The sequence below is a fragment of the Muscardinus avellanarius genome, assembly GCF_963383645.1.
Source record: "Muscardinus avellanarius genome assembly, chromosome: 16".
NCBI lineage: Eukaryota > Metazoa > Chordata > Mammalia > Rodentia > Gliridae > Muscardinus > Muscardinus avellanarius.
This window is the reverse complement of record NC_137802.1, coordinates 7423470-7451187: the sequence shown is the minus strand read 5'-3', so window position 1 is coordinate 7451187 and position 27718 is coordinate 7423470. Positions and strand designations below refer to the sequence as shown.

The 27718-nt window shown below is 49.6% G+C and overlaps 1 protein-coding gene across 1 annotated transcript; it reads right to left on the bottom strand.

The window, feature by feature from the left end:
* Positions 1-189: 189 nt before the first annotated feature.
* ADORA2B (adenosine A2b receptor) lies at positions 190-27718 on the bottom strand (the record flags this gene model as incomplete). Its single annotated transcript, XM_080713933.1, has 2 exons — positions 190-841; positions 27384-27718. 2 exons carry the CDS (start codon positions 27716-27718, stop codon positions 190-192), a joined length of 987 nt encoding a protein of 328 aa, XP_080570059.1.

The following is a 27718-nucleotide window of genomic DNA, read 5'->3' as shown; positions in this document are numbered from 1 at the left end:
AGTGTCAACCCTTGGAGTCTCCTGGCAACATGGACACATTAGCTAGATATGTGGTTAACTCCGAGCGAGGGTTCAGAAAAGGCAGCCCGTATACGTCTGGGGCGCAGCCACCTTTCGTGAGAACCAGCCAGTCGTGTCCTGTCCCTCTGTTCATGGTGAGCTGGGGCCTCCTCCAGGCCAGAGCCGAGGTCAAGAGCCCACATGGAGAGTGGGCTGTGCCCTGTCCTGCCCACTCCCGCTCTTGCTGTCTGTCTGGCAGAGAACATACCTAGAGATGATTTTGTGAAAAGTAGAGCGGAAGTCCGGGTTTCTATAGGCATAGACGATGGGGTTGACCACCGAATTGGCATGTGACAGGAGAATGGCCATGTTCATCGCCCACTTGGGCTTATCCTGAGCCGGCTGAAAAAGAGTGACACAGTTGATGACATGTACCGGTAGCCAACACAGAGCAAAAATCCCCACGATCATGGCCAGCGACTTGGCCGCGTGGATCTCCCGCTGGAGCACGGTCCTCGAGTGGTCCATGAGCTCTGTGCGCTGAAGCTGCCTGCAGGCCACCAGGAAGATCTTGATGTAGATCAGCATCATTATGAGCAGCGGCGGCAGGACACACCCAAAGAAGTTGAAATACACCATGTAGCTCATGGGGACCACATTCTCAAAGAGGCACTTGACGAGGCAGCAGCTCTCGTTGGTCCCCTCCCAGGACTCCGTGCAGTTGGTGGCACTGTCTCTACTGTTCCACCCCAGGAATGGAGTCAGTCCGATGCCAAAGGCGAGGACCCAGAGGACAGCAATGACCCCTCTTGCTCTGGTCCCTGTGACCAGACTTCTATACCTGTTAAAAAGATCATTGGTTATGGTCAGTTTACAGTCTCTGCAATGAAGACCGAGAGCCTGCCTGCCTGCCCTTCACACTAACAGCCCAAGGCTGCCCACAGCAGGCGTGAGCAGCTCCCCTCTAACAAGCTCAATAAAGCTGATAAAAATTGGAAAGTAAATATTAATAACTGGTCCAAGCTAGGCGTGGTGGCGCTCGCTTGTAATCTCAGCATTCAGGAGGCTGAGACAGGAGGATCGTGGTTCGCAGCCAGCCTCAGCTACTTAGTGAGGCCCTCTGCAACTTAGTGAGACCATGTTTCAAAATAAAGATAAAAAATAGGGCAGGGGGTATAGCTTGGAGGTCAAATGCCCCTGGGTTCCATCCCCAGACCAGCAAAAAAAAAAAAAAAAAAAAAAAAAAAAAAACTTACTATATAAGTTGACATACTCAATGTAACACTAACTACATGAAAATAAATTCTGTAACCACTAGGCAGGGGAGAGGACACTGGAAAGTAACTTGACTCACAGTGCCTTAAGACTTGCCTGGTGAAAGGTCAGCTTCCTGCCTGCAGGACCATGCTGGCTTGAGCAGGGCCCTCTAGACCTTTGCACCACGGGAGCAGCACTGCACTGCCTGGCCTGGCCAGCGGCTGCTTGTGGGTCATGCTGCCCTCAGCATCAGCCAAAACCCTGTACTTTGAAAGGCCACCTCTTTCTTGGACACCTCTCAGGCAACACTGCCGTAGAGCCTGTTTATCTGTTACATGTATTTTCCTTCTGCTGCATGTCATCCTCCCATGGACTGGGACCTGGTCCCCAGGTCTCAATGCCTAGTACACAGTGGGTTCTTTTTTTTCTTTGGTGGGGATTGAGCCCAGGGGCATTCTATCTCTGAGCTGCACCCCCCAGCCCTATTTTTTATTCTTTACTTTTTTGAAACAGGGCCTCACTAAGTTGCAGATGGCTTAAGTACCTGAAGCTGACTGCAAATCATGATCCTCCTGTCTCCGCCTCCCAAATGCTGGGATTACAAGCATGCACCACCACACGCGGCTATAATAAATAAATTTCTATAATAGTCATTACAGCTTGGCGTGGTGGCACACGCTTTCAATCCCCATGCTTGGGAGGTGGAGACAGGAGGATCACTTAGGTTTGAAGCCAATGTCACTCACTGGCTTAAGGGACCCTGTTTCCAAATAAAAATATAAAATAGGTCTGGGAGTGTAGCCCGGAGGTAGAAGGGCTTCCAGGAACCCCAGTACCACCAAAAAAAAACAAAAAAAAAAAAGTCATTACAGGCACATTCCTGTTTATCTGACCCATAAAATAGCTGTAAAGCAGGATTCTGCCTACTAGAAATACTTGCGATTGTGGCTTTGGCTGAGGAGGTTTCCCCATTACCCAGGGAGCTCTCTCATCTTGTCTCCCCAGAAGGGGGCTTCTCAGCAATAGACCACTCATTTGTGGGGCACTTACTATAGAGGACCGGCTGGACTGTTGCTCAAAGAATTTTTCTTGCCCAATAAATCTATTTCTAAACTCTGCTTCTCTCCTTATTCAGAAATATAAAATACATTCCTTTAAACAAAATAAAGTTAACTCCTTGCCATTGCCTCGCTGGAGGTGTGTAACACAGTCGGTCCCCACAGGATAGCAGGGTCCTTCCTAAAGGTCAGATGGCACACAGGTCTCAGCTGAAATGAGCTGAGTGCAGCTGATTACAAGTCAGCCCTCGTAGATAGAGTCTATTTGAGGTAAGTACACCATGGCACTTCTGTTCTCTTGTTGATCGGTCTAGGAGGAATAATGAGATGGCTCCGTCCAGTGAAACAAAAGGGAGTCTGCTAGGGGACCTCCAGGAAACATTTTACTTCCTGTTAATGAAAGGAGAAAGACCCATGAAGAGCTTGGCTCTGCTCCCAAGCCCATCCCTTTCTGCTTCTGATGCTCTTGGAGACTGATGCGCAGAACTTTAAAGCATCCACCTTGCGACTGCGAGGCACAAGCCTGAAGACAAGTCCAGTGGCAAAGCAAAAGACCTCTGAACAGGTAGACCAGCCCCAGAACCATCATGGCCCCACATTCTTGTTTCAAGACAATTAAATGCCTAGACTGCTTAAACTACTGTTAGGTACACTGTCACCTGTGTTCAAAGTATATGCACTGGAGCAGCACTTGTGATCCGGCCTTTCCTATTTCTTTTCTTTTCTTTTCTTTTTTTTCTTTTTTTTTTTTTTGTGGTACTGGGGATGGAACCCAATGGCCTTCTACCTCCAGACTATACTCCCAGACCTATTTTATATTTTTATTTGGAAACAGGGTCTCTTAAGCCAGCACAGCTAGCTTTGAACCTGCGCGATCCTCCTGTCTCCGCCTCCCAAGTACAGAGATTACAAGCGTGCACCACCACGCCCGGCAGGCCCTTCATATTTCACAAATGAAAAAAGTGAAGGTATAGTCTTCGTTTTTTTCATTCAAATGAGCCAGTATGAACCAAAGACGAAGTTAAGTCAGGACCGCCAGGCGTGCCTTCCAGCACTATATCTGCCTCTTGTTTTAAGTCTGTGTGTGTTACTGGGGGTGGAACCCAGGGGCATTCTACCTCTTGAGATACATCCCCCGCCCTATTTATTTTTATTTTGAAACAAGATTTCATTAAGTTGCTGAGGCTGGCAGCAAACCTGGGATCCTGTTTCAGCCTCCCAAGTACTGAGATTGGAAGCAGATACCACTTAGCCCAGCTTACTTTTTAATTTTAAAGCAATATTTTTTTTTAAATTTTATTTTATTGGTGCACTGTATTCATACATCATAGTGGGATACAAACTTTTGTAGACATACATGCACACATCGCCCAGTCAGCCCCCACCCGATCCCCACCCCATTCTCTCCCCATCCCTCCCTCCCATGCTTGGCTTAGTGGTTGACATCTAGTATTATAGCAATTTATCCAAAATTAAAAATGATAATCTCACATAACAGTTTCATTTGTCTGATACCAAGCTTTTGATGACTTAAAGATAACATTTCAATATTTCTTTTTGCTTTCTTTCTTACCAGAGAATAATTATTTTTTTTTTAGGTGAAACTATCATATATTTATTTTTCAGAAAAAAATCTATCCTGATATGGAATATGGACTCTAGATACCCAAAACAATCTCGAAGCAAAAACAAAGCTAGAAGATGTATATTTTCTGATTTCAAACCATATAAAGCTACAATAATTGAAACAGTGTAGTACTGTTCTAAAGGCAGATATATAGACCATTGGAGTTAAATACAAGCCTAGAGCTAAATTCTTCCCTATATTGTCAAGTTATTTTTGACAAGGTTTCCACGAAGATTTGGTGGTGGAAATAATACTCTTTTAACTAAATATTGTTGAAAAATAATAATTACATGGAAAAGAATAAAATTGGACCCTTACCTAATCCCATATACAAGTATTAACTCAAAATAGATAAAAGACCTAAATATAAATCTTAAGACTATAAACTTTTAGGAGAAAATCTGGGTCATAAAACCTCACAACATTGAAATTGGCAGTGATTTCTTGGATATGATTTCAATGGCACAGGCAACAGAAGAATATACAAACTCCCTAAAAAATAAAAGAAAATATTGTATATCCAAAGACAATGTAAACAGAGTTAAAAGTTACTAATAGAATTGGATAAAATATTTCCAAATGCTATATCTGAAGGTATATTAATATTCCAACTAGAAATCCTAAAAATTAACAACAATAAAGGCAAACAATACAATTTAGAGATAGGTAAAAGACTAACATAAATAATGAATCTCCACAGATAACCAATCTTAGTTGTCTGTTGGATGGAAACTCCTGTTTCTCTGGTTCTGGTGAGTGTTACCTATTTCTTCTTTGTAGTTAATCTCTTTGAGTATTTTCTCTAGCGCTGGTTTTGAAGACATAAATTCCTTCAGTTTCTGTTTGTCATGGAAGCTTCTTATTTCTCCATCTAATTTGATAGAAAGTTTTGCTGGATAGGAAATTTTTGGCTGGAAGTTGTTTTCTTTCAGAGTTTGGAATATGTTACTCCAAGCCCTTCTGGCTCTCATGACTTGGTTTGGGAAGTCTGGAGTGATTCTAATTGGTTTGCCTCTGAATGTCAGTTGGCCCTTTGTTTTTGTTGCCTTTAAGATTCTCTGCTTGGCTTCCACATTGGTCATTTTGACAATTATATGGCGTGGGGATCCTCTTCTCCGATCCTGTCTAAAGGGAGTTCTATAAGTTTCCTGGATCTGTGTATCAACCTCTTGCTCTATATTTGGAAAATTTTCTGCTATTACTTCCTTGAAGAGATTGTTGATCCCTTTGGTATCACTTTCTTTTCCCTCCTCTATTCCAATTATTCTTAGGTTAGCTCTCTTAAGATGGGCCCATATTTCTTCAATGTCAGATTCCTGCTGTTGGATATCTTTTTCTAGATTAGAAACTATGCATTCATTTTTGGATTGCTCATCTTCTAAGAGCGAGATTCTGTTCTCCATGTGGTCTAATCGGTTGTTTGTGCTTTGAATTGAGGCCTTTACTTCATTAATTGCATCCTTTATCTCTTTTTGGCTCTCTCTGAGTTCTTTTCGAAGCACCTCTATTATTTCTACAGTTATTTTCCTGATTTGATCTTCTAGAAATCTCTGATTTTCTGTTTTATCAGGTTCTGATGTTGTGGGGTTGTGCACATTCATTACTTCAGTGTTATTCCTCTTTCCCATGATTTCGGAGGTTTGTGCCTTCTCTGGGTTCTTCCCTTGGGTCACTATGGCTTCACTTAAGGTGCTCTGGATCTCGAGTCTGTATTATCTCAGACCCTACTACTCCTTTACTGGGTTGTATCACAGAGTCTCCGACCCAGGGAGTCGATAGAGGCTGCTTTAAACTACGGGGGGTGCCAGGTTGCACGCTCTCCTATGGTGTGATATCTCTGCCACCACCACTCCCTCACTGGGTCAAGTCCCAGGAGGCACAATACTGGGATTTCTCCTCTGTGGCCCGCAATTTGACTCACTGTTCTTGAGTACGTAGATGTAGCTGTACTGGACTCGGTGAATTCACTGCTGCTGCCGCCGCCGGTGGCAATATGGCGCCTCTGCCACGCCCTCGGCCATGAGGCTGGCGTATTTTTTCTTCTCTGGTTTTGATTTCTACTCTGAATCCCTGCAGCGTGTGCTGAGCTCAGCCACTGGGAGCTTTAAATGCTGTCTGCGCCGAAAGATCCCGCCTGGCTGTTCCGCATCGGCTCACCTCGGCTTGCTGTAGCCGTCCGCTGAGTTCGCCGCTGCCGCCGGCAGTATGGCGCTGCTGCCGCGTCCTCGGGCGCGTGTGTCTCCTCTGTGGCCCTGAGCTCTGTTCTCAGTCCGCTTTCTCTCTGGAGCCTGGTGGTTTTTTTGTTTTTCTGGTGATGGTGTTTTCTGGCTATGAAAGGCGCTCTTTTTGTGGTAATGGAGATTGGTTGTTAGCGGGACTCTTAAGCCCCGCTTTTCTCGGTCGCCATCTTCCCGGAAGTCCTTAAAGCAATATTGAATACAGGGTACATTGTAGAAAGAGGGCTCACGGGGGCAGCTCTCCAGTAGAGTTCAAAACAACAGGAATCTACCCACATCTGAACGTCTCAAAACTGCTGGATCCTGTACATGTGAATAACTGCTTTTATGCCAGATTGTCTTGGATAAGGAAAGAAAAACAGCAGACCCTGTGGGGAGCAGCTGGTCACAGCTTTCTCTGAACCCCCATCGCTACCACCTTCCCTGCTGGTTCGTTATTTCATTCAAACAACTTTGTACCATGCATTCTGCTAGGCACTGGAAACCTAGAAAAATGAGTAGGCCTTTGATATGGATGTCAGGGAAGGTCTCTCTTAAGAAAGCTAACAGGATAAGAAGTGAAAAGTAGAATTAGCCAGGCATAGTGGCAAACGCTTGTGATCCCAGCATTTGGGAGGCTGAGACAGGAGGATCCTGGTTCCCAGACAGCCTCAGCCACTTAGGCCCTTTGCAACTCAGTGAGATCCTGTTTGAAAATACAGAATAAGAACGCCAGGCGTGGTGGCGCACGCTTGTAATCCCTGCGCTTGGGAAGTGGAGACAGGAGGATTGCGCTGGTTCAATGCCAGCCTCACTGGCTTAAGAGACCCTGTTTCCAAATAAAAATATAAAATAGGTCTGGGAGTGTAGCCCAGAGAAGGGTTTCAAAGAACCCCAGTACCACCAAAAATAAATAAATAAATAAATACAGAATAAGAAATAGGGTTGAGGGTGTAGCTCAGAGGTAGAATGCCCCTGGATTCCATCCCTATTAACTGCAAAAAAAAAAAAAAAAAAAGAATGTTCCAGTAAGAACAGAACATGCTAAAGCTTTCTCTTTGTGTGTGTGGGGGGGGGGCATTCTATCTCTGAACTCTATCCCAGCACTTTTTTTTTTTTTTTTTTTTGTGATACTGGGGGTGGAACCCAGAGGCTTTCTACCTCCGGGCTATACTCCCAGACCTTTTTTATATTTTATTTGGAAACAGGGTCTCACTAAGTTGCTGAAAGCCTCACTAAGTAGCTGAGGCTGGCTTTGAACCTGTGCTATCCTCCTGTCTCCCCCAAGCGCGGGGATTACAAGCGTGCGCCACCACGCCTGGCTCCAGCACTTTTTAAAAAATTAATTTGGTTTTGGGTGTATTCATTTCGAGTCACCCCCCCCCCGTGCCATTTTGGCATGGGGCTATATTTCTATCTTCTGTATTTCTATATTTCTAATAAACTTCTTTAAATATTAAAAAATTTTTAATTTGGTTTTTAAATAGGGTCTCACTACATTGCTGAGGATGTCCTTGTACCTGCAATGCTCCTGTCTCAGCCCCCCAAGTACTGGGATTACAGGAGTGCACCACCACGCCCAGCCATGCTAAAGCTTTCTGATAGGAAAGAATGTTATATCCCTCAAGAAACAAAAAGGAAAAAAAAAAAAGAAAGAAAGAAACAAAAAGGAAATGTGAATGAGCCTGAGATGGGGGGCAGTACCGAGGTCCCGGGAGCCACTGGGGCTTGGAAGCAAAGGAGTGGCACCAGCTTAGGGTGTATAAAGCTCTCATATGGCCACAGTATGCACACAACTTTAGGGGAGCAAGAAGAGCAGAAAAATCTGGAAACAACTTTGGTAAATGATTCAGGAAAAAGACATGGTTGCGTATGCTTGTAATCCCCGCACTTGGGAGGCTGAGACAGGAGGATCGCGCAGGTTCGAAGCCAGCCTCAGCTACTTAGTGAGGCTCAACAACTTAGTGAGACTCTGTTTCCAAATAAAAAATAGGTCTGAGAGTATAGCCTGGAAGTAGAAAGCCCCTGGGTGTTTCTACCACACAGTGGTCACGTGTGTGCGTGCGCGCGCGCGCACACACACACACACACAGAGGCTTGGACCAGAATAATAGCCAAGATAATACAAGAAATGTATTTTTTGAGACAGGTGTAGTGGCAGACACCTGTATGTAATCCCAGCATTGAGACAAGAGGATTGCAGGTTCATGGCCAGCCTCAGCAATTTAGGCCCTTTCTCAAAATAAAAAAACAAAATAGGGCTGGAGGTATAACTCAGAGGTAGAATGCATGTCAGTTCCATCCTCAGGACCACCCACAAAAATAAATATATACTTTGGAGTTCTGCAGCTGGCTGTAGAGAGATAAATCAAGGATATGGTGGTACAGACATCTAATCCTACCACTTGGGAAGCTAAAACAGGAGGATCACAGGTTTGAGGACATCTTCAACAATGTACATCAAGACTCTAAAACACTTAACGAGACCCTGTCTCAAAATAAAGTATGAAATAGGGATGTGCCTCAGAGGTAGAACACCCTTGAGTTCAATTCTCAGTACCGAAAAATAAAAAGAGATGGGGTTTAGCTCAGAGTAAAATGCCCTTGGGCTCAAGCCCCAGTACCCCCCAAAAATTATCATGGATGCTTCCTAAGGGTTTTAATGTACTGTAACAAGGCTGAAACAGTGGTGGTGCACACTTGTGATCCCAGTACTTGGAAGGGTGAGACAGGAGGACTGCAGGTTCACAGCCAGCCTCAGCTGCTTAGGCCTTCTGCAACATAGTGAGACCCTGTTTCAAAATACAGAATAAAAAAGAAGGCTGGAGGTGTGGCTTGGAGATAGAATACCCCTGGGTTCCATCCCTAGTACCACAAAAATAAAAATAAAATAGAATAAAAAATAAGGTTGGGGGGTGTAGCTCAGTGGTAGAATGCCCCTGGGTTCCATACCCAGAACTGCAAAAAATAAATAAAAATTAAAAATGTGGCTGGGAGTATAGCCCAGAGGTTCAATCCTCAGTACCTCAAAAGTAATTTTTTTTTTTTTTCCCACTGAAACAGAGGACCAGGAAAAGAATGAGTTAGGTATGCCAGTGCAGTGGCCTACACCTGTAATCCCAGAACATGGGAGGCCGAGACAGGAGGATCACAGGTTCACAGCCAGCCTCAGCAACTTAACCAACCCCCTATTTGAAAATAAAAGGGACAGGGGTGGAGCTCAGAGCTAGAATGCCCCTGGGTTCAATCCCCAGTACAGCAAAAAAAGTGAGGGTCTTTTGTGGGGAGTGGGGGCAGGGTGAGCGGATCCTCTGGAAAGGGACCAAGAGAAGAGTTGCAGCCTGCCCGGGGCCCGGAAGCGAGCAGCAGAGAGGAGAGGCAGTAAGGAAGCGCAAGGCCCGCAGGCTGTCAGGCGCTTCGCGGAGGAGGCGGTGGAGGACGCAGGGGCTTAGAGAAGCTCCCGGAGCACTGTACCTGGAAGGGGAGGGGGGCCCTGACTCCAGCTACCCAGGGGGATGTGCAGAGCACTGTGGGGGTGAGACTGGCTATCTCCTGAGGCCCTGAAGTAGTTCACTAAAGCTGAAATTTTAAGCCATGTCTGCAATATGCCAGTGGTACTTAAAATGGGCTCTTCACCCATTTCTCCGTGTAAATTCTCCCAGATTTCCTACCTCCTTCCTCATTCCTAACTGGCACAGTTTCCCATGCTGTCAGCCTTTGAACCACATAACCAAGTTTTGGGGACAAATGCCTGTAGACATCCCCCCAAGCCATCCAGAACCACGGATAGACAGAGGCACCAGCACCCAGGCCCCTGCGCTTCCTGTACACTGTGCCATGTTCTTACACTGCTCATTCAGCTGTGCCTGACGGTGGGAGCTGCCATCCTGTTTACAGACATGGAAGCTGAGGCCTGGGGAGATTAAATGATTTGCCACTGCCACTAAAGCACACTGACACAAACCCAGTCTAGTCTGATTCTGTTGTTTTGTCTTTGGTGCTATGGATCCGAGCCACACTCCCAGCCCGTTTTCTTACGTTGAAACAGGCTAAGTTGCTGAGGCTGGCCTTCAACCTGTGATACCCCTCCCCTAGCCTCCAAAGTACTGAGATTACAGCCACACCAGGCCTAATCCTGATTTTGCCCCAAGTGGTCATCTTCCTACATAGGACGCAGGGCTCTCCAGCATTCCCCAGCCCCAGCTGCCTTAGCCTAGCCACATCTGCCTTTGCCAGAGCTGCTTGCTGGTTTCAGGAAGCCTGGCTCTGCGAGCAGTCACATGGGAACTGGAGAGGAAGGGGACTGCTGCTCTCTGGGGGTGGTCCCTAGGCAGCAGAGACGTGTGCCTTTCTGTTGGAAGGCGTGATCAGACTCCTTGGACGCCGCCTCCACAGGGGAACACTTGAGCTCCAAAGACAGAAACACTTAGCACTGGGCTGCACTCCACAGCAGCAGGACAGTCGGCCTTCAAAGGCCGCTCACCGTGGCCCAGGCAAAGGGAAGGGACAGGCAGATGTGCCCACACCGCAGGACGCTGGGAGGGCAGCTGGGGTCCCTGGCACCACCGCCTCCTCCCACCTCCCACTGGATCTGTGCAGGTGCCTCGCGCCTTCCTCCCTGTGCACCAGGGGTTCTCAGAACATCAAGTCTGCGTGTATATCTGTGTCCCCCAAAACATCCCTGAGACACAGGCCACCTCCTCCCAGAGGCCAGGAGCAGGCCAGCCACCCTGAGTGAGCACAACAAAGCAGGAGGAGGCCAGCCTTTGTGGGCCACACTGGTGGGTGTGCTGGGAAAGTCCAGCCCCACCGCTGTGTGCTGATCCATTGGCTCTCCTTAAAAGGAGTTCATTAGCTATGGAAATTGATAGAAAAACAGTCACACGGAGGGAATCAACAGAGGGGAACAGTGTGAATGCTGGAGTTACGTAATGAGGGACCACTGCCAAGGGTCCCTCATGAGGGGCCTCATGACAGCGCTGGCCTACTTTGGGGCAGTCCTCTCTGGCTCTGTGGCCTGCGGCTCAAATGGGGCGCCTTCTCAGCCCCAGAGCTCAATCCTGGCTCTCACGGCAGCCCCAAGGCGCCAGTGCCACCCTGGGCAGTGACTCCGAGCTGGTCAGTCCCACCAGGGGCCGCGCAGACCGAGCCCGCAGGTGCAGTTGCTCCGGAAACCACCACCACAGCTGCAGCCATGACCTTTAATAGATAGAAGGCAAACGGCCAAGCAGGTGCACACTGAGGTCTCCTGCTGCTGCTTAAGACTATTTAGGGAGGTGTGTCTTTATGTTGGGTCTTGCTCACGAGTTTCATTTCTCTGTAAATACAAGCATCTCTGCTATTTCCGCTCTGCACAGTATATCCGTTCTTAGAAAACCTCAGGTTCTCTACAAGTGCACACAAGTAGCAGGACTTTGCTTATGAACCCAGACCACTGAAACACTAACCAGGTTCCCTGGGCTACTCGGCAGGTAGTTCAGCAGGGCCAGTGACAGCCACCGTGTATGGGGAAATGGCAGGAAAATCTAATGGGACCCTGACAAAACCTTTATTGAGATGAGGCTGAGGGACGCCATGCTGCTGCGGCCACGGGAAGACGAGACCCAGCTGGGTGCAGGGAGCGCAGGCCGGTGAGCAGGAAGCCAGCTCCACCGCCGTTGCCGTCCTCCTTTTTCTGGGAACCCAGGAGTCAAACAGGGCTCGGCTCTTCCCTATCCCTCAGATGACTGTCATCTGCTCCTGCTAACCAACCTCCTTTGCCTAAGCAAAATCAGACCTGGCTAAGCCAACAGCCTTCTTCCCGTTTACCTATCACGTGTGAACTAATGCGCACGAAGTACAGATTCACTTGGAGGCAGAGCAGTGTGCTCCACCACCGCCCACCTCGGGCTCCATGGCACAGACACCGACACAGTAGGCAAGCAGACACTGGGAGAAGCCTGAGTTCACCCGAGGCTCGGACTCTGCCCTTCGAATCAGACTTGACACACTCAGTAGCTCTAACTAAAGCAAGCAAGGTCTGTGACTGGTCCAGCTGCAGCTTCCAGGCCACAAACAGCTGTCTGCAGAAGAGGGGATGTTTCTACGATGGGCAGTTGCCTCCCACTTTTCACATTTCCCATGGAACCAAACTAAAAACGCTTTTTTAAAAGTATGCACAATACCAGGCATGGTGGCGCACGCTTGTATTCCCCGCGCTAGGGAGGTGGAGACAGGAGGATCGCGCAGGTTCGAAGCCAGCCGTGCTGGCGTAAGAGACCCTGTTTCAAAAATATAAAATAGGTCTGGGAGTGTAGCCCAGAGGTAGAAGGGCTTCCAGGAACCCCAGTACCACCAAAAATTTAAAATAAAATAAAAAAATAAAAGTATGCACAAGCAGCTCGGAGTGGTGGCACATCCTTGTAATCCCAGCATTCGGGAGCCTGAGACAGGAGGATTGTGGGTTCGTGGCCAGCCTCAGCTACTTAGTGAGGCCCCCTGCAACTCAGTGAGACGCTGTTTCAAAATAAAGAAAAAAAAAATAGGGCTGGGGGTGTAGCTCGGAGGTAGAATGCCCCTGGGTTCCATCCCCAGACCCACAAAAGAAATAAAAATAAAAAGTATTCATAGCCAGGCTTGGTGGCACACACCTCTAATCCCAGTACTTGGGAAGCTGAGACTGGAGGAACTCAGCAACTTAGCAAGGCCCTCCTCCACAACTTAGACCCTGTTTCCAAATTTAAAAAAAAATAAAATAGGGCTGGGAGTGTAGCTTGGAGGTAGAAGACTCCTGGGTTCAATCTCCAGCAATATTATAAAAAAAAAAAAATTCATGGAGCCGAGTGTGGTGATGCACACCCTATACTCCTAGTACTTATGAAGCTGAAACGGGAGGATCGTGGTTGTGAGGTCAACGACTTAGCAAGACCCTCAATAACTTAATGAGACTCTGTTTCAAAATAAAAAATAAATAAGCCAGGTGTGGTGGTGCACACTTGTAACCCCAGTACTTGGGAAGCTGAGGCAGGAAGACCACAGGTTTATGGCCAGCCTCAGCAACTTAGGCCCTCTGCAACTTAATGAGACCCTGTTTCAAAATAAATAATAAAATAAGGCTGGGGTATAGCTCAGAGGTAGAATGCCCCTGGGTTCCATCCCAAGTACCACAAAAAAAATAATAAATTAATATGATTGGGGATGTAGCCAAGAGGTGGAATGTCCCTGGGTTCAATCTCCAATATTACAAAAAATATAATAAATATGGTTGGGGATGTAACTCAAAGGCAGAGTGCCCTGGGTTCAACCCTCAGCACCACACACACACACACACACACACACACACACACACACACGTACTGATGGAGTTGGGCATGGTGGTGCATGCTTGGGAGGCTGAAACAGGAGGATCGTAGGATTGAGACCAGTCTCAGCAACTTAGTGAGATTCAGCAACCTAGCAAGACTGTACTTTGGAAACCAAAAAAGGTCTGGGGGTGTGGCTCAGAGGTAGAGTGCCCCTGGGTTCCATCCCTAGTGACACACGCACTTCTCTCTTCCCACAAAGGAAACTTGCATCCCAGGTATCTTCACTAATGAATTCTAGCAAGTGTTCAAGGAAGAAATCAAAGCATTTTGGTACAAAACGAGCAAATGCTACTGGGTTTTCCAACATGAAGCTCAGGTCCAGGAGCGGGAAGAAGGGCCCTTGGGACCATTTGCCGGCCTTGTCCCCACAGGACAGCTGTGGCCTGCAGCCAGTGTGAAGAAAGCACAGTGCCTGCTCCTCACAAGGAAACGGGGTCCCCACTGGCTTCCCGCTCAGTCCTTTCCGGGAGGCCAGGCCCGCAGACACCTACTTTAACTTCCAGCAGTGCCCGGCTCCCAAGGTGGAGTGGCTGGGCCTGGTCTCGCGGCCAGATGTGAAGGCAGCTGGGAAAGATGCCCTCTGCCCTCACTGTCACTGGAGCACAGGGATGGGGAAGGGGCGCGGCTCCCCAGCTCTCCAGGTAAGGGGCACAGCGAGGCTCCAGGGCTCCCCTCTGGGGCTGCTTCTGGGTAAGTCTCGCACATCGTTCTCCAGTATCAGTGAGACCCAAGACACCCAAGGCTGCCGGGCGCCCGCGGGAAGTGAGCAGCTGCTGAGAAAGGACCGCGGCGGGAGCCCAGGCGATCCCCTGCCCAAGTGCCGCCAAGGCTGGGTGGGAGCCGGCTGCCGCTGACAGCATTCGTTGGCAAGAGCAGCAGGCTGCGCAGAGGCCGCCACGGCGTCATGTCGGCGCGGCCCCTGCAGGTGATGCTCGCTCTGACCGCCCGGTTCATGTGGTGTCTGGCGGGTTTGTCCGCTCTAACTCTCTGCCCCTTTTTAATTAGTGGGTGTCTTGTGGTGTGCAATTTGAGGCTTTGTAGCTATCTTATTCCTCATCAAACTTTCACCCCTGAGTCGTCGCACCTATTGATGACTTCGCCTGAATCAGTGATGCCCAAACAGTGACTGACTCAGTTATTCCACCTTCAACGTGGCATTCTGTTATAAGCAAGGTTCTTTTATTTGTGTGCGGGGAGGGGTGTGCTATGAATTGAACCTAGGGGCGCTGACCTCTGAGCTACACTCCCAGCCCTTCTTATCTTATTTTTTGTTTTGAGATGGAGCCTAAGTTGCTGAAGCTGCCCTTGAACCTGCGATCCTCCTGACTCAGCCTCCCAGGTACTGCAATTACAGGCATGCAGCACCGTGCTTGGCTTGTTCTTTATTTAAAAAAAAAAAAAAAAACTAGCTGTATTACTAGGAGAAATGATACTCCAGTAGTAACAGGCAGACATACCCAAATTTTGGTTTCTAAATACCACTCTCCACTAAAAGGAACCCAGGCTCTTTGAGAAATGGCTAGTTCTAGATCTGAGCCTGGAATATCACACTAGGCCAGAAAGTAAGGACTCGCTGGAAAATAGATGGGAACACGCAAACATGAGTGGACCTGAAGGCCAAACTGGGCATCAAAATGAAAAACAGGAAAGAATTTTAACTAGTCAAAATCAGACTCCATAATTTCATACTGATATTAAGAAATGGGCGTGGTGGCACACACTTGTAATCCCAATACTTGGGAAGCTGAGACAGGAGGAAGATACGGTAGGATAACCGTGGTGGGAATAGCTGATTTAGGCAAGAATCATCAGTGTGGAAAACAAATGCACCTTTAGTGGAAAGAACCCTGAGAGGCGCAGCCTTCACCGCAGGGCCAAACTTCCTGCTCACAGGGCACAGACAGACTGTACCTGGGGCCAGAGCCCAAGGGCCCTGGTCTCTGCGCTACACCAGCCCTTTTTATTCTTTTGTTTTGAAATGAGGTCTAAGTTGCCCTTGACCTGTGGTCCTCCAGTCTCAGCCTCCCAAGTCCTGAGTGACTGCACCCGGTGGACTTTGTGCCTTTGTTTTGTGAGAAACCGGGGAGGACACATGTCTCTCTAGACAATGTCACCACAGAAAACACTTCACCTGAGTGCAGCCAGAAGGAGAAAATCAAACCCAGACTGAGGGGCTTTCCAGAAAACAAACAGCCTGGACTTTTCAAAGCATTACTATCTAGCCGGGCGTGGTGGCACATGCTTGTAATCCCAGCTCTTGGGAGGCTGAGACAAGAGGATCGCTCAGGTTCGAAGCCAGTCTCAGCTACTTACTAAGTGAGGCTCTCAGCAACTTAGTGAGACCCTGTTTCCAAATAAAATATGAAATAGGTCTGGGAGTATAGCCCAGAGGTAGAAAAGCCCCTGGGTTCCACCCCCAGTACCACACACACACACACACACACACACAAAGTTACTATCTAGAAAGACCCAAAAGAAAACAACTAAGGAGCTGATTCCGCTTAAAGAAACACTGAATGTTAGCATGACTTTTCACTGGAACCCAGACTAAAGAAGAAAAAACCAAAAGCCAGCCAGGCGTGGTGGCGCACGCTTGTCATCCCAGCATTTGGGAGGCTGAGACAGAAGGATTGCGGTTCACGGACAGCTTCAGTTACTTAGTGAGGGTCTTTGCAGCTCAGTGAGACCCTGTTTCAAATTAAAAAATAATAAAAATAGAACTGGGGTGTAGCTCAGAGGTAGAATTCCCTGGCTTCCATCTCCAGTACTGCCAAAAAAAGAAAAAAAGGAAGAAGAAAAAAACTACAAAGAATACAAAAATAATAATTAGGGACATCTGACTATGAACTGTGGTACCTGCTAAAATTCCTCAGTGTGTAACAAGCGGGGGCGTGTGGAAGAGAGAATGAATGCAAATATAGCAAAATATTAACAACTTGTAAGTTTAAGTGAAAGATACAGCTGCCCTCCAGAGCAAAGTTTCCACATCGAAAATATTTTTTTATTTATTGTTGTTTGTTTTTTTATGTGTTTATGGTACCAGGGATTGAACCCAGGGACATTCTACCTTTGAGCTACATCCCCAGTGTGTGTGTGTGTGTTACTGGGGATGGAACCTAGGGGCATTCTACCTCTGAGCTACACCCCCAGCCCTATTTGGGGTGTGTGTGTGTGTTATTGGGGATGGAACCCAGGGGCATTCTACCTTTGATCTACACCCCCAGCCCTTTTTTTTTATTTTGAACAGGGTCTCATTAAGTTGCAGAGGGCCTCACTAGGTAGGGAAGGCAGGCCATGAACCTGTGACCTGTCTCAGCCTTTCAAGTCCTGGGATTACAGTGTACGCCACCACACCCAGCTCAAAAATATTTGGATAAAAAAAAAAAATCTGGCCATGCACAGTAGCACACACCTATCTACACTTGGGAGACTAAGACAAGAGGATCACAGGTTTGTGTGCAGCCTCAGGGACTTAGCTAGACCCTCAGTAATTTTGTAAGACACTGTTTCAAAATGAAATTTAAAAAAAAAATCAAAGAGGACTGGGGGTATAGTTCAGATGTAGAATGCTCCTGGAGTCAATTCTCTAGCTCAAAAAAACAAAAATCTACCCTAAAGCTGGGGCCCCCAACTTCATCCCTGTTCAGCTCGAAGCAGTTTATGACTAACTCGATGTCCCTATTCCTTTGCTAAGGGGTACATTCATATGATAGAAATGAGGGGAAAATTAATGGAAATTGAAAAAAAATCTAGGTTACTAATGATTTCTAGAAATTCCAAATTTAGGAGATACTTACCCCTCTAACACTGCTGCCCCTCTCTGCCACACCCGTTGGTGGCGCCGAGGCTGGTCCAGCTCTCCTCCTCCTCCCTCTTTGGTTTCTCCTGCCTTGCCCTTCAGGACCCCCACCTGGGATTCTTCCTAAGGCAAGAGCTCACCCTTCTGTGTCCAGACTGACTACCCCCAGCATGCGCGTGCGCACACGTGCACACACACACACACACACACACACACACACACGTGCACATGTTCCTGTACATGCTCACACTCCGCCAGCTGCTCCGTGTCATGGGCACTGATGGCACAAAGCACCGGGGACGATGAAATGACAGACTCCAGCCCGCTACAAGCAAGAAGAAACGCTGGGGGCTCCCAGGTGGCCACCGAGTGACAGTGAAAATAAGCACAGGTCAGCAGGGAGAGACAGGACATTCCAGGGGGGTATCACAGAGGCTCAGCCCAGCCCGCTCCAGATGGGAGGTGCCCTGCGGAGCAGCACAGACACAAAGGGGAGGGGAGCGGCGAGGCCGGGCCCAGAGCACTAGCACTAGGGCAGAGGCCTTCCTCCCGCCAGGAGGGTCTTCTTTAAGAAAGATGGTGGCTCCGCAGGGCTGGTGGTGCAAGCCCGAAATCCCAATGCATGGGAGGCCAAGACAGGCCAGCCTCAGCAACTCAGCAAGACCCTGCTTCAAAATAAAAGAGACTGAGCTAAAGCTCATTCAGGTTGAATGTCCTTGGGCTCTATCCTAAGTACTGTGAAAAGGAAGTGTGTTAGGCTCTGGCAGAATAGCTCTATTTATGTTTTAGTGCTGGGACAGAGCCCAGGGGCACTGTACCACCGAGCTATATCCCAGCCTTATTTTATTTATTTTATTTATTTATTTTGTGCAGTACCAGGGATGGAACCCAAGGACATTCTACCTCCAAGCTACACCTCCAGTCCTATTTTTTTTTTTTTTTTTTTTGCGGGTCTGGGGATGGAACCCAGGGGCATTTGACCTCCGAGCTATACCCCCTGCCCAAGTTTTTATTATTTTTATTTTTGAAACAGGGTCTCACTGAGTTGTGGAGAACCTCACTAAGTAGCTGAGGCTGTCGGCAAACCACGATCCTCCAGTCACAACCTCCCAAATACCGGGATGACAAGTGTGTGCCACCACACCCGGCTGTCCAGCCCTATTTCTATTCTTTATTTTGAAACAGGGTCTCACTAAGTTGCAGAGGGCCTCGGTAAGTCGCTGAGGCATTCTGCAAACCACAATCCTCCAGTCTCGGCCTCCAGAATGCTGGGATTACAAGTGTGCGCCACCACACCTAGCTTATTTTATTTTTTGAAACAGGGCTAGGTTGCTGAGCCTGGCCTCAAACCTGCCATCCTCCTGTGTCAGCCCCGCAAGTACTGGGATGACAGGTATGCGGCACCATGCCTAGCAAAGAACGGCTTTAAAAGGGCCAGTGTGAGCTGGATGTGGTGGTGCACGCTTGTTATCCTAGGACTTGGGAGGCTGAGACAGGAGGATCCAGGTTCATGGCCAGTGTCAGCTACTTATAAGGCCCTCTGCAACTTAGTGAGACCGTTTCAAATAAAAGAATAAAGTATGGGGCCAGGTTGTAGCTCAGAGGTATAATGCCCCTGAATTCAATCCCAGTACCGCAAAAAATAAAAATAAAATAAAAGGGCCAGGGGGACTTCCGGGAAGATGGCGACGGAGAAAAGCAGGGCTTATGAGCCCCGCTAACAACCAATCTCTATTACTACAAAATCAGCGCCTTTCATAGTCAGAAAACACCATCAGCAGAGAAACAAAAAATGTAATTACAAGGGACAGAGAAAAAGAGGGCTGGAAAAACGAGACACAGAAAGAAACCAGATCACAGTGCTGCGGCTGGAGCCGCGGCACAGAGCGGCAGGCGCCATCTTTCCTTGCAGCACCAGGCCCCAGAGAGGAGGGGAACTCTGAACGGAGCTCAGAGCCACAGAGGAGATACGCCGGCCTCACACCCGAGGATGTGGCAGCAGCGCCTTACTGCTGGCGGCAGTGGCGAGCTCACTGGACGGCATCAGACCAACACACTCAACAGCCCACCAGGCTCCAGAGAGGAGCGGTGGACAGTGAGCCTAGGTGAGCTGCTGAGGATCAGCCGGGAGGAATTCGGCAGATTTCTCGGCGCAGGGAGCATCTAAAGCTCCCAGAGGCTGGGCTCAGCGCACCCTGCAGGGACTCAGAGCAGAGTGCAAAACCAGAAAAGAAATACCCCAGCCTCACGGCCGAGGGCGTGGCAGCGGCACCATATTGCCACCAGAGGCAGCAGCAGCGAATTCACCGAGTCCACTACAGCTCCATCGGCGCACTCAACAACATGCACCAATAAAAAATAAATTAATTTTAAAAATAAAAAAATAAAAGGGCCAGTGTGGATGTAGAGTCCAGGAGGAAGGAGACAGGCACCCAGAGCAGGGCAGAGGTGGAAGCGATCAAACAGAGATGCACGGACGCACAGCAGCAGGACTGGCTCCGTGTTGTCTTTCAGGGAAACTTCATGTAAATGCTCTCTGAAAAAGAAAAGGCAGGTGTGGTGGCACACCCTTGGAATTCTAGTACTTGGGAGGCTGAGACTGGAGGATCGCAGTTCGTGGACAGCCTCAGCTACTTAGCAAGGCCCTTCACAATTCAGTGAGACCCTTTTTCTTTCTTTTTTTTTTACAGTACTGAGGATGGAACCCAGGGGCATTTTACCTCTGAGCTATACCCCCAGCCCTATTTTTTAGTCCTTTTATTATTTTGTGTGTGTGTGTGTGAAACTGGGGGTGGAACCCAGGGGCTTTCTACCTCCGAACTATACCCCCAGCCCTATTTTTTTAGTCCATTTATTTATTTATTTATTTATTTTGTGGTACTGGGGGTGGAACCCAGGGGCTTTTCTACCTCCAAGCTATATCCCCAGCCCTATTTTATACTTTATTTGGAAACAGGGTCTCACTAAGTTGCTGAGAACCTCACTAAGTAGCTGAGGCTGGCTTTGAACCTGTGCGATCCTCCTGTCTCAGCCTCTCAAGTGCTGGGACTACAAGCTTGTGCCACCACGCCCAACCAGTGAGATCCTTTTTCAAAGATAAAAAGACAAAAAAATAGGACTAGGGATGTAACTTGGAGATACAATGTCCCTGGGTTCCATTCCTGGTACTACAAAAAAAAAAAAAAAGTAAAAAGAAAAGAAATGCCTCTGGATTCAATCCCTAGTAACACACACACACTCTCACAAAACACATGAAACAAACCGGGTGCAGTGGCACACACCTGTAATCCCAGTACTTAGGAGACTTCAGACAAGAGGATCATCGGTTCAAGGCCAGCCTCATCAACTTAGGACCCTATTTCAAAATAAAAAAGGAAAAAGGCTGAGGGTGTAGCCTGGAAGGAAAATGCTCCTGAGTTCTATCCTCAGTACAAAAAACAAAAACAAACAAAGATTAGCCAAGATTAGGCACATAAGGTCACAGAAAGAGCTTCAAAACAGTGCCTGCTAGCCGGGCGTGGTGATTGTAATCCTAGCATCCAGGAGGCTGCAACAGGAGTATACGGGTTCGTGGCCAGCCTCAGCTACTTAGTGAGGTGCTTGACAACTCAGTGAGACCCTCTTTCAAAATAAAGAATAAAGAAGTTGGGCTGGGGGTGTAGCTCGGAGGTAGAATGCCCCTGGGTTCCAACCCCAGTACCAAAACAAAACAAAACAAAACAAAAAAACAGTAGCTGCTATTCACAATATCAAAAACTCCCAAGTCCAGCAGGGCTGAGGACACAACTCCCCCATCTCCGGCTCAGCAGGGCCCACCCTGCTGCGACCCCAGGCGGAGAGTGAGGGCAGGGGGCCTGCACAGGAGGCCAGAGGCGCCTGCACTGGGTCTGAGAAAGGAGATCATCTGTCTCCTGAAGACATTTCCTTTTGTTTCTTCACACAGCTCGCTCTTCGGATACCCAAGGGCACATCCTGCCCTCAGCAGCGGATGGAGACCTGGTCAAGGCACAAGGCAGGTGCAGCCCCTCCACCCAGAGCAGCCACAGGCTATGACCTCAGGCTGCAACCTGGGCCCAGGGCAGGCCCTCGGTGGCTGGAAGGACCCTCCTCCCGCTCTTCACTGGGAACCTGTCCTCGCTAGTGCCTGCCAACTCCACATCCGTGCCCGCGTGCCCAGCGGTTCCCCTTGCTCCCAACGCCCCGCAGCGAGGTCGGCCTACCTCTCCGCCCAGCCAAAGGACAGGACTTGGTGCCCTCCAGATTCTATGGCCTGGTTCTAACCTGGTTCCAAGGGAGCCTGAGGGCCTCACACACCAGACCAGGCCTGGGCCTCTGTCCAGGCATGTGTGCCTAGCAGGAAACCTACACACCCAGGAACAAGCCTCCCACCACCTATAGCAGCTGGAGGTCCCCGTGAGCAAGTGCTAGCTGCTCCAGGCTGTCAGCAGAACTGAGGGCTGTGTGCAGCAGTGCAGGACGCACCAGCAGAGCGACGCCGTCCTGTCCCAGGGACTCCATGCCTCCCGACAGCAGGAAGGCCCCATGGACCATCCCCAGGCCCACAGCCGCCCAGCGCCCTGCTGGCTGCCGAGCTGTCCAGCGGCCTCACTGAAGCCCACACACCCTGGCCTCCCCAGGCCTGTGAGGGATCCCTTCAGATGTTGGTTTCCCTTTGTTTCTTCATTAAAACTTATTGGAAGCCGGGCGTGGTAAATGCATGCTTGTGATCCCAGCATTTGTGAGGCAGAGACAGGAGGACGGTGAGGTGAGGCCAGCCTCAGCTAGTACTTAGGCCCTTTGCAACTCAATGAGGCCCTGTTTCAAAATAAAGTATAAAAATTAGGGCTGGGGTGTGGCTCAGAGGTAGAATGCCCCTGGGAAAAAAAAAAAAAGAAAAGAAAAACTTATTGGAGCCGAGCGTGGTGGTACATGCCTACAATTCCAGTATATGGAAGACTTCAAGACCAGCCTCAGAGACTCTCAGCAACTTAGTGAGACCCAATTCCCAAATAAAAAAAATAAAACGGGTGGAGTGTAGCTCTCCAGAAAGTACTGGTTTTACTACAGCTCCGCCATCTTGCATCCTCCCTTACCACATTCTTTTTTGCGCAGTCCCCCACACCTGACCCAGCTGTCTCCTTGGCAGGACACAGCCCGACACACATCCTTCATGCAGCCACTCGTGCTCCCCACAGTGTGGCCCTGCCCACAGCACCATCATGCTGAGTGCTGGGTCCTGTGGAACCTGAGACAAAGCCCTGCACTGTGAGCAGAGACCGCGACTATAACATAATGGTGGGGGGGGGCTAGGGATGGAACCCAGGAGGGTCTACCTCCTGGTAGAGAACATCCAGCCCTTTTTATTTTGAAACAAAGTCTTACTAAGTTGCTCAGGCTGACCCCAAACTTGTGATCCTCTGGCATCAACTCCCCAAGTACTGGGATTATAAATGTGTGCCAGCCAGCTTGGCCTGGCTTGTGTGTGTGTGTGTGTGTGTGTGTGTGTGTGTGTGTGTGTGCGCGCGTGCACGCTACTAGGGATGGAACCCAGGGGACTTCTACCTCCAGGCTACACTCCCAGACCTATTTTATATTTTTATTTGGAAACAGGGTCTCTTAAGCCAGGGAGGCTGGCTCTGAACCAGCACGATCCTCCTGTCTCGGCCTCCCAAGCCCGGGGATTATAAGTGTGCGCCACCACGCCCGGCCTTATTCTATATTTTGAAACAGGGTCTCACTGAGTTGCAAAGGACTTCACTAAGCAGCTGAGGTTGTCCTTGAACCGGGCTCCCTGGCTTAAGTTTCACATCATCCTTCCCAGAAGGTGATTCTCTACCAGTTCTGGAAGCCAGAAGTCTGGCGTGGGTGCAGGCAGGGCCACCTCCACCCGGGAGTCTGCGCTTGCCTTTTCCAGCTCCGGGCGGCTGCCCAGTCTTCCTGACTGTGGCCACATCACTCCCATCTCTGCGGCTGTCATTGAGTGGACTTTGTCTGTCTGTCTGTCTCATAAGTGCGCAGCTGCATGTAAAGGGCACCCAGATGATCTGCAAGAACCCTTCCTCTCAAGACCCTTATAAAAGAATATTCTTGTAGAATGTGGCAGCCACACCTGTCATCCCAGTCCTTGGGAGGCTGAGACAAGAGAATCACAGGTTCAAGACCAGCCTCCACAGCTCAACAAGGCCATATTTCAAAATAAAAAATAGAGCTGGGTGTGGTGGCGCACACTTGTCATCCCAGCATTTGGGAGGCTGAGACCGGAGGATCGCGCAGGTTCGAAGCCAGCCTCTCTGACTTAAGAGACCCTGTTTCCAAATAAAAATATAAAATAGGTCTGGGACTGTAGCCGGGAGGTAGAAGGGTTTCCAGGAACCCCAGTACCACAAAAAAAAAAAAAAAATTGGGCAGGGGGTGTGGCTCAGAGGTCGAATGCCTCTGGGTTTCCATCCCCAGACCCACAAATAAAATAAGTAGGGGTTAAATCAGCGATGAGTACATGTTTGTACACACAAGTTTTTTACCCCAATATGATGTTTGAATATAATGCACCAATAAAAATAATAATAAATAAATTAATTAATTAAGTAAAAAATAAAACAATCTAATGGTGTAGCTCAGAGGTAGAATTCCCCTGGGTTCCACCCCTAGTACCAAAAACAATAAAAATAAAAAGGGCTGGGAGCATTGCCCGCAGGTAAAATGCCCCTGAGTTCAATCCCTGATATTGGAAAAAAATTACTTCTCCCTTTTTCTTTTCTTCCCTTCTTTTCTTGGTTGGTGGTTTAGTTTCGTTTGCATGTGCACAGGTTCTGGGATAAAACATGGGCGTGTCTTGGGGCTCTACGCAGCCCACTGAGATGGGAGGATGGGGGATAGGCGCAGCTAAACATTTTCCTCCCTGCTTTACTCTGCGTGAGCCTGTGTGTGTAGTACTGCGGATTAAACCCAGAGGCATCTGACCCCTGAGCTACACCCCCAGCCATCTTTATTTTTTTGTTTTGAAACACGGTCTCACTAAGTTGCTAAAAGTCTCACTACATTGCTGAGGCTGGCCTCAAACCTGTGATCCTTTTGTCTCAGCCTCCCAAGTCCTGGGACTACAGGCACATGCCACCATGCCCAGCTTTATAGATTTTTCTTTTTAATTTTGAAAAACATTCAGAATCCTCCACACTAAGTGGAGGCCACATTTTCACCCAAGGCAAAAAGTCCTTCTAAGTCTTTTGGGGAGAGGAAGGAGAACCCAGGGGTTGGTACTCTACCTTCAAGTTACACCCCCAGCCCTTTTCCTTTTTTTTTTTCCAGTACTGGGGATGGAACACGGGGCATTCTACCTCTGAGCTACACCCCCAGCCCTGTTTTTTTTTGTTTTTTTTTTTATTCTTTATTTTGAAACAGGGTCTCACTGAGCTGCAAAGGGCCTCACTAAGTAGCTGAGGCTGGCCACAAACCATGATCCTCCTGTCTCAGCCTCCCTAATGCTGGGATTACAAGTGTGCATCACCACGCCCGGCTTATTTTTTATTTTTGAAACAGGGTCTGGTTACATTCCTGAGGCTGACCTCAGACCTGCAGTGGGATTGCATGTGTGCACCACCACGCTGAGCAGAAGTCTTTAATACTGACCTCCCAGACTGGACACCTGAGCCTGGAGAAGAGACCTCAGCATGGGAGAGGCAGGGAGTGAGACAGTGTTGGGGTCCAGGGACAGAGGAGACCACCATGCTGGTCTGTGACCCAGCCAACCAGCCAGCCAAATTCTCCGCGCAGAATACCCTCCTGCAGCCCCACAGAGACTCCAGCCCTACAGAGACTCGACCAGAGCAAAAGGGGAAACTGAGTCCACAGAGCAGAGCAGGAAAGGCCCTCCAATACAGAGTCCCACAGACACCCCGCCCTAGCCATCTGTGTGTTGTGGAGGATGCAGGGAACCGGATGGGGCAAGGAGTGCTCAGCGGGAACCAGCACAGTCGGGCGGCTCCCATGGCCACAGCTGCGGTGCACCGGCTCCGCCTCGCCGTATGGCTCCCTGGTGCCCAGCTCCAGCAAGTGGCCCCTCACGGGGAAGGCAGCACACATTCCCCACCGGGGTCATTTCTATGCTGCTCTCCCAGAGCAGAGGGGCTCGGAACCTCCAGAACAGCTGAGGGCAGGCAGGGTGGGGACCAGGCCTGGCTGGGCCAAGCCCACTTCTCCAGCTCTGTGGGTGGGCCAGGCAGGTGGGGACAGGGTGAGCCTCAGGGACCCCACTGGGCATTCTTTCCTCCCTCCAACTACAGCACCCGCTCAGGCCAGAGCAAAGCAAAGGAGAAGTGGGAGGCCTGTGATTCACAGGATCCCTTTCCCCTTAAGACACTCCGCCCATTCTCTTCCAGACCCCACCCAGCCCAAACCAGGCCAAGCAGGGACAGATCTAAACTCCTGCGGAACTTCCTGCACCATCCATGCAGGTGCAGAAGAGATTCCCGTGGTAACTCCAGGGTGAGTTGGGGTGTTTCTGGATCTCTGCCGGGGGCCAACTCCGGCTGGGGGGGGGGGGTTTGCACTCAATCCAAAAGGCCATCAAGCACCCACCCTGAGAACCAAGAGGCCAGGAAAGAGACTTGCAGGGGTAGAGGAGAGGATGCCACACCTGACGGGATGCACGGGGGCCTCCTGGTCAGATGCCAGGGGCAGCAGCACATGCAGCAGCCTGGACACACACGTCGGCCCGCTTCCCCCTGGGACCTAAGACAACCCACAGGGACCCAGATCAACAAACGTATTTACTACTAAACACTTCTGGGAGAATCCTCCCGCTCAATCCCCACAAACATACTTCCCTCGCAGCTACCATTTTGCTGAAGGCATTCATCAGAGACAGGAGGCTTTTCTCGTTTCTCAAACACTGGTGCCACACACAGTCCAGAGACAGCGGCCAGCATGGGTGGGAACACGCTGTCAGCTCTGAGTTCAAGTCCGGCTCTGACCCTCATTCTCTGTGCGCAACACTTTAATCTCTCCGAGCCTCCAACCCCTCCTCTGTGAGATGCCGGCAACAATACCTATCCTCTGGAATTACTGCAAGGATTAAAGTAGATCTTCTTGGGGAGGGGGAATATCAGAAATCAAACCCAGGCTTTCTACCTCCAACGTATACCCCCAGGCATTTTTATTTTCTAGTTTGAAACAAGGTCTCACTAAGTTGCTGAGGGACTCCCTAAGTGGCCAGGGCTGCCTCAAACCTGTGCTCCTCCTGTCTCAACCTCCCAAGCACTGGGACTACAGGCTTGCACCACCACGCCCAGCTAAAGAGTATACTTATAAACTGCCTGGTTGGCTCATAGTTGGCACTCAATAAACGAATTCCTTCCCTTCCTAGTCTTGTAACTTAGTTTCCCTGGCCCTGCCCCAAATCTAAAGAGATCCCAAGCTCACCTCTGAAATGCCCAAGGAGCCCAGGAACAAAGACAGAGACTAAACTTTCCACATACCCTCTCCACTTTGAATTCATCAGCTGCAGACAGGGATCCACCCCCTTGCTAGCTGGCCCCCTCCTCTGAATCCTACATTTTCTCAGCGTGGAAACCAAGGAGCGTTGATTCAAGCACATTCTGAGAAAGAGAGGTCAGGTACAATGTCCAGCTTTCTGAAGGCCGGGCTGCCTTCTCGGCGACTTGGGACATTAAGGTCGCACGACAGAAGGGAGACTCTCGTGTCTGGCGAGCCAGTAAGCACTATGTCTATCTTAAAGAAAGAAAGAAAGAAAGAAAGAAAGAAAGAAAGAAAGAAAGAAAGAAAGAAAGAAAGAAAAAGAAAAAGTATAAGAAGACGATGTGAGTCACCCTTAGACATGCAGGGGCAAATGTTCCCCAAGTTGCCGGCGCCTTCCCCTCGGATCTGCCTGGCCGCCCCGTTCCCCCCAAACACATCCTGGAACCGGGTCGCGAGTTCCGTCCATCCTGACAGCGTCCAGAGCTGCCCGGCGCTGGCCGGACCTCCACGCCCCCGGCGCCCCCGGGGCTGCGTCCAGCGGGGCTGGGGGCTGGAGACGCGACCCCCGGGCCCCCTCCAGGGCGCGGCGGCCGGCGGGGGCGGCCTCACCTGAGCGGGACGCGGATGGCCAGGTACCTGTCGACGGCCACGGCCAGCAGGCTGAAGATGGAGCTCTGCGTGAGCACCAGCACGAAGCAGGCGAGGAAGAGGCAGCTGTGGAAGTCGGTGCAGAAGCCCAGGCTGATGGTGACGGCGAAGGGGATGGCGAACAGCCCCACGGCCACGTCGGCCGCCGCCAGGGACACCAGGAAGTAGTTGGTGGGCGTCTGCAGCGCGCTCGACGTGCCCACCGCCGCGCACACCAGCACGTTGCCCGCCACCGACAGCGCGGCCACCGCCAGCTCCAGCGCCACGTACAGCGCGTCCAGCGCCTCCAGCGGCAT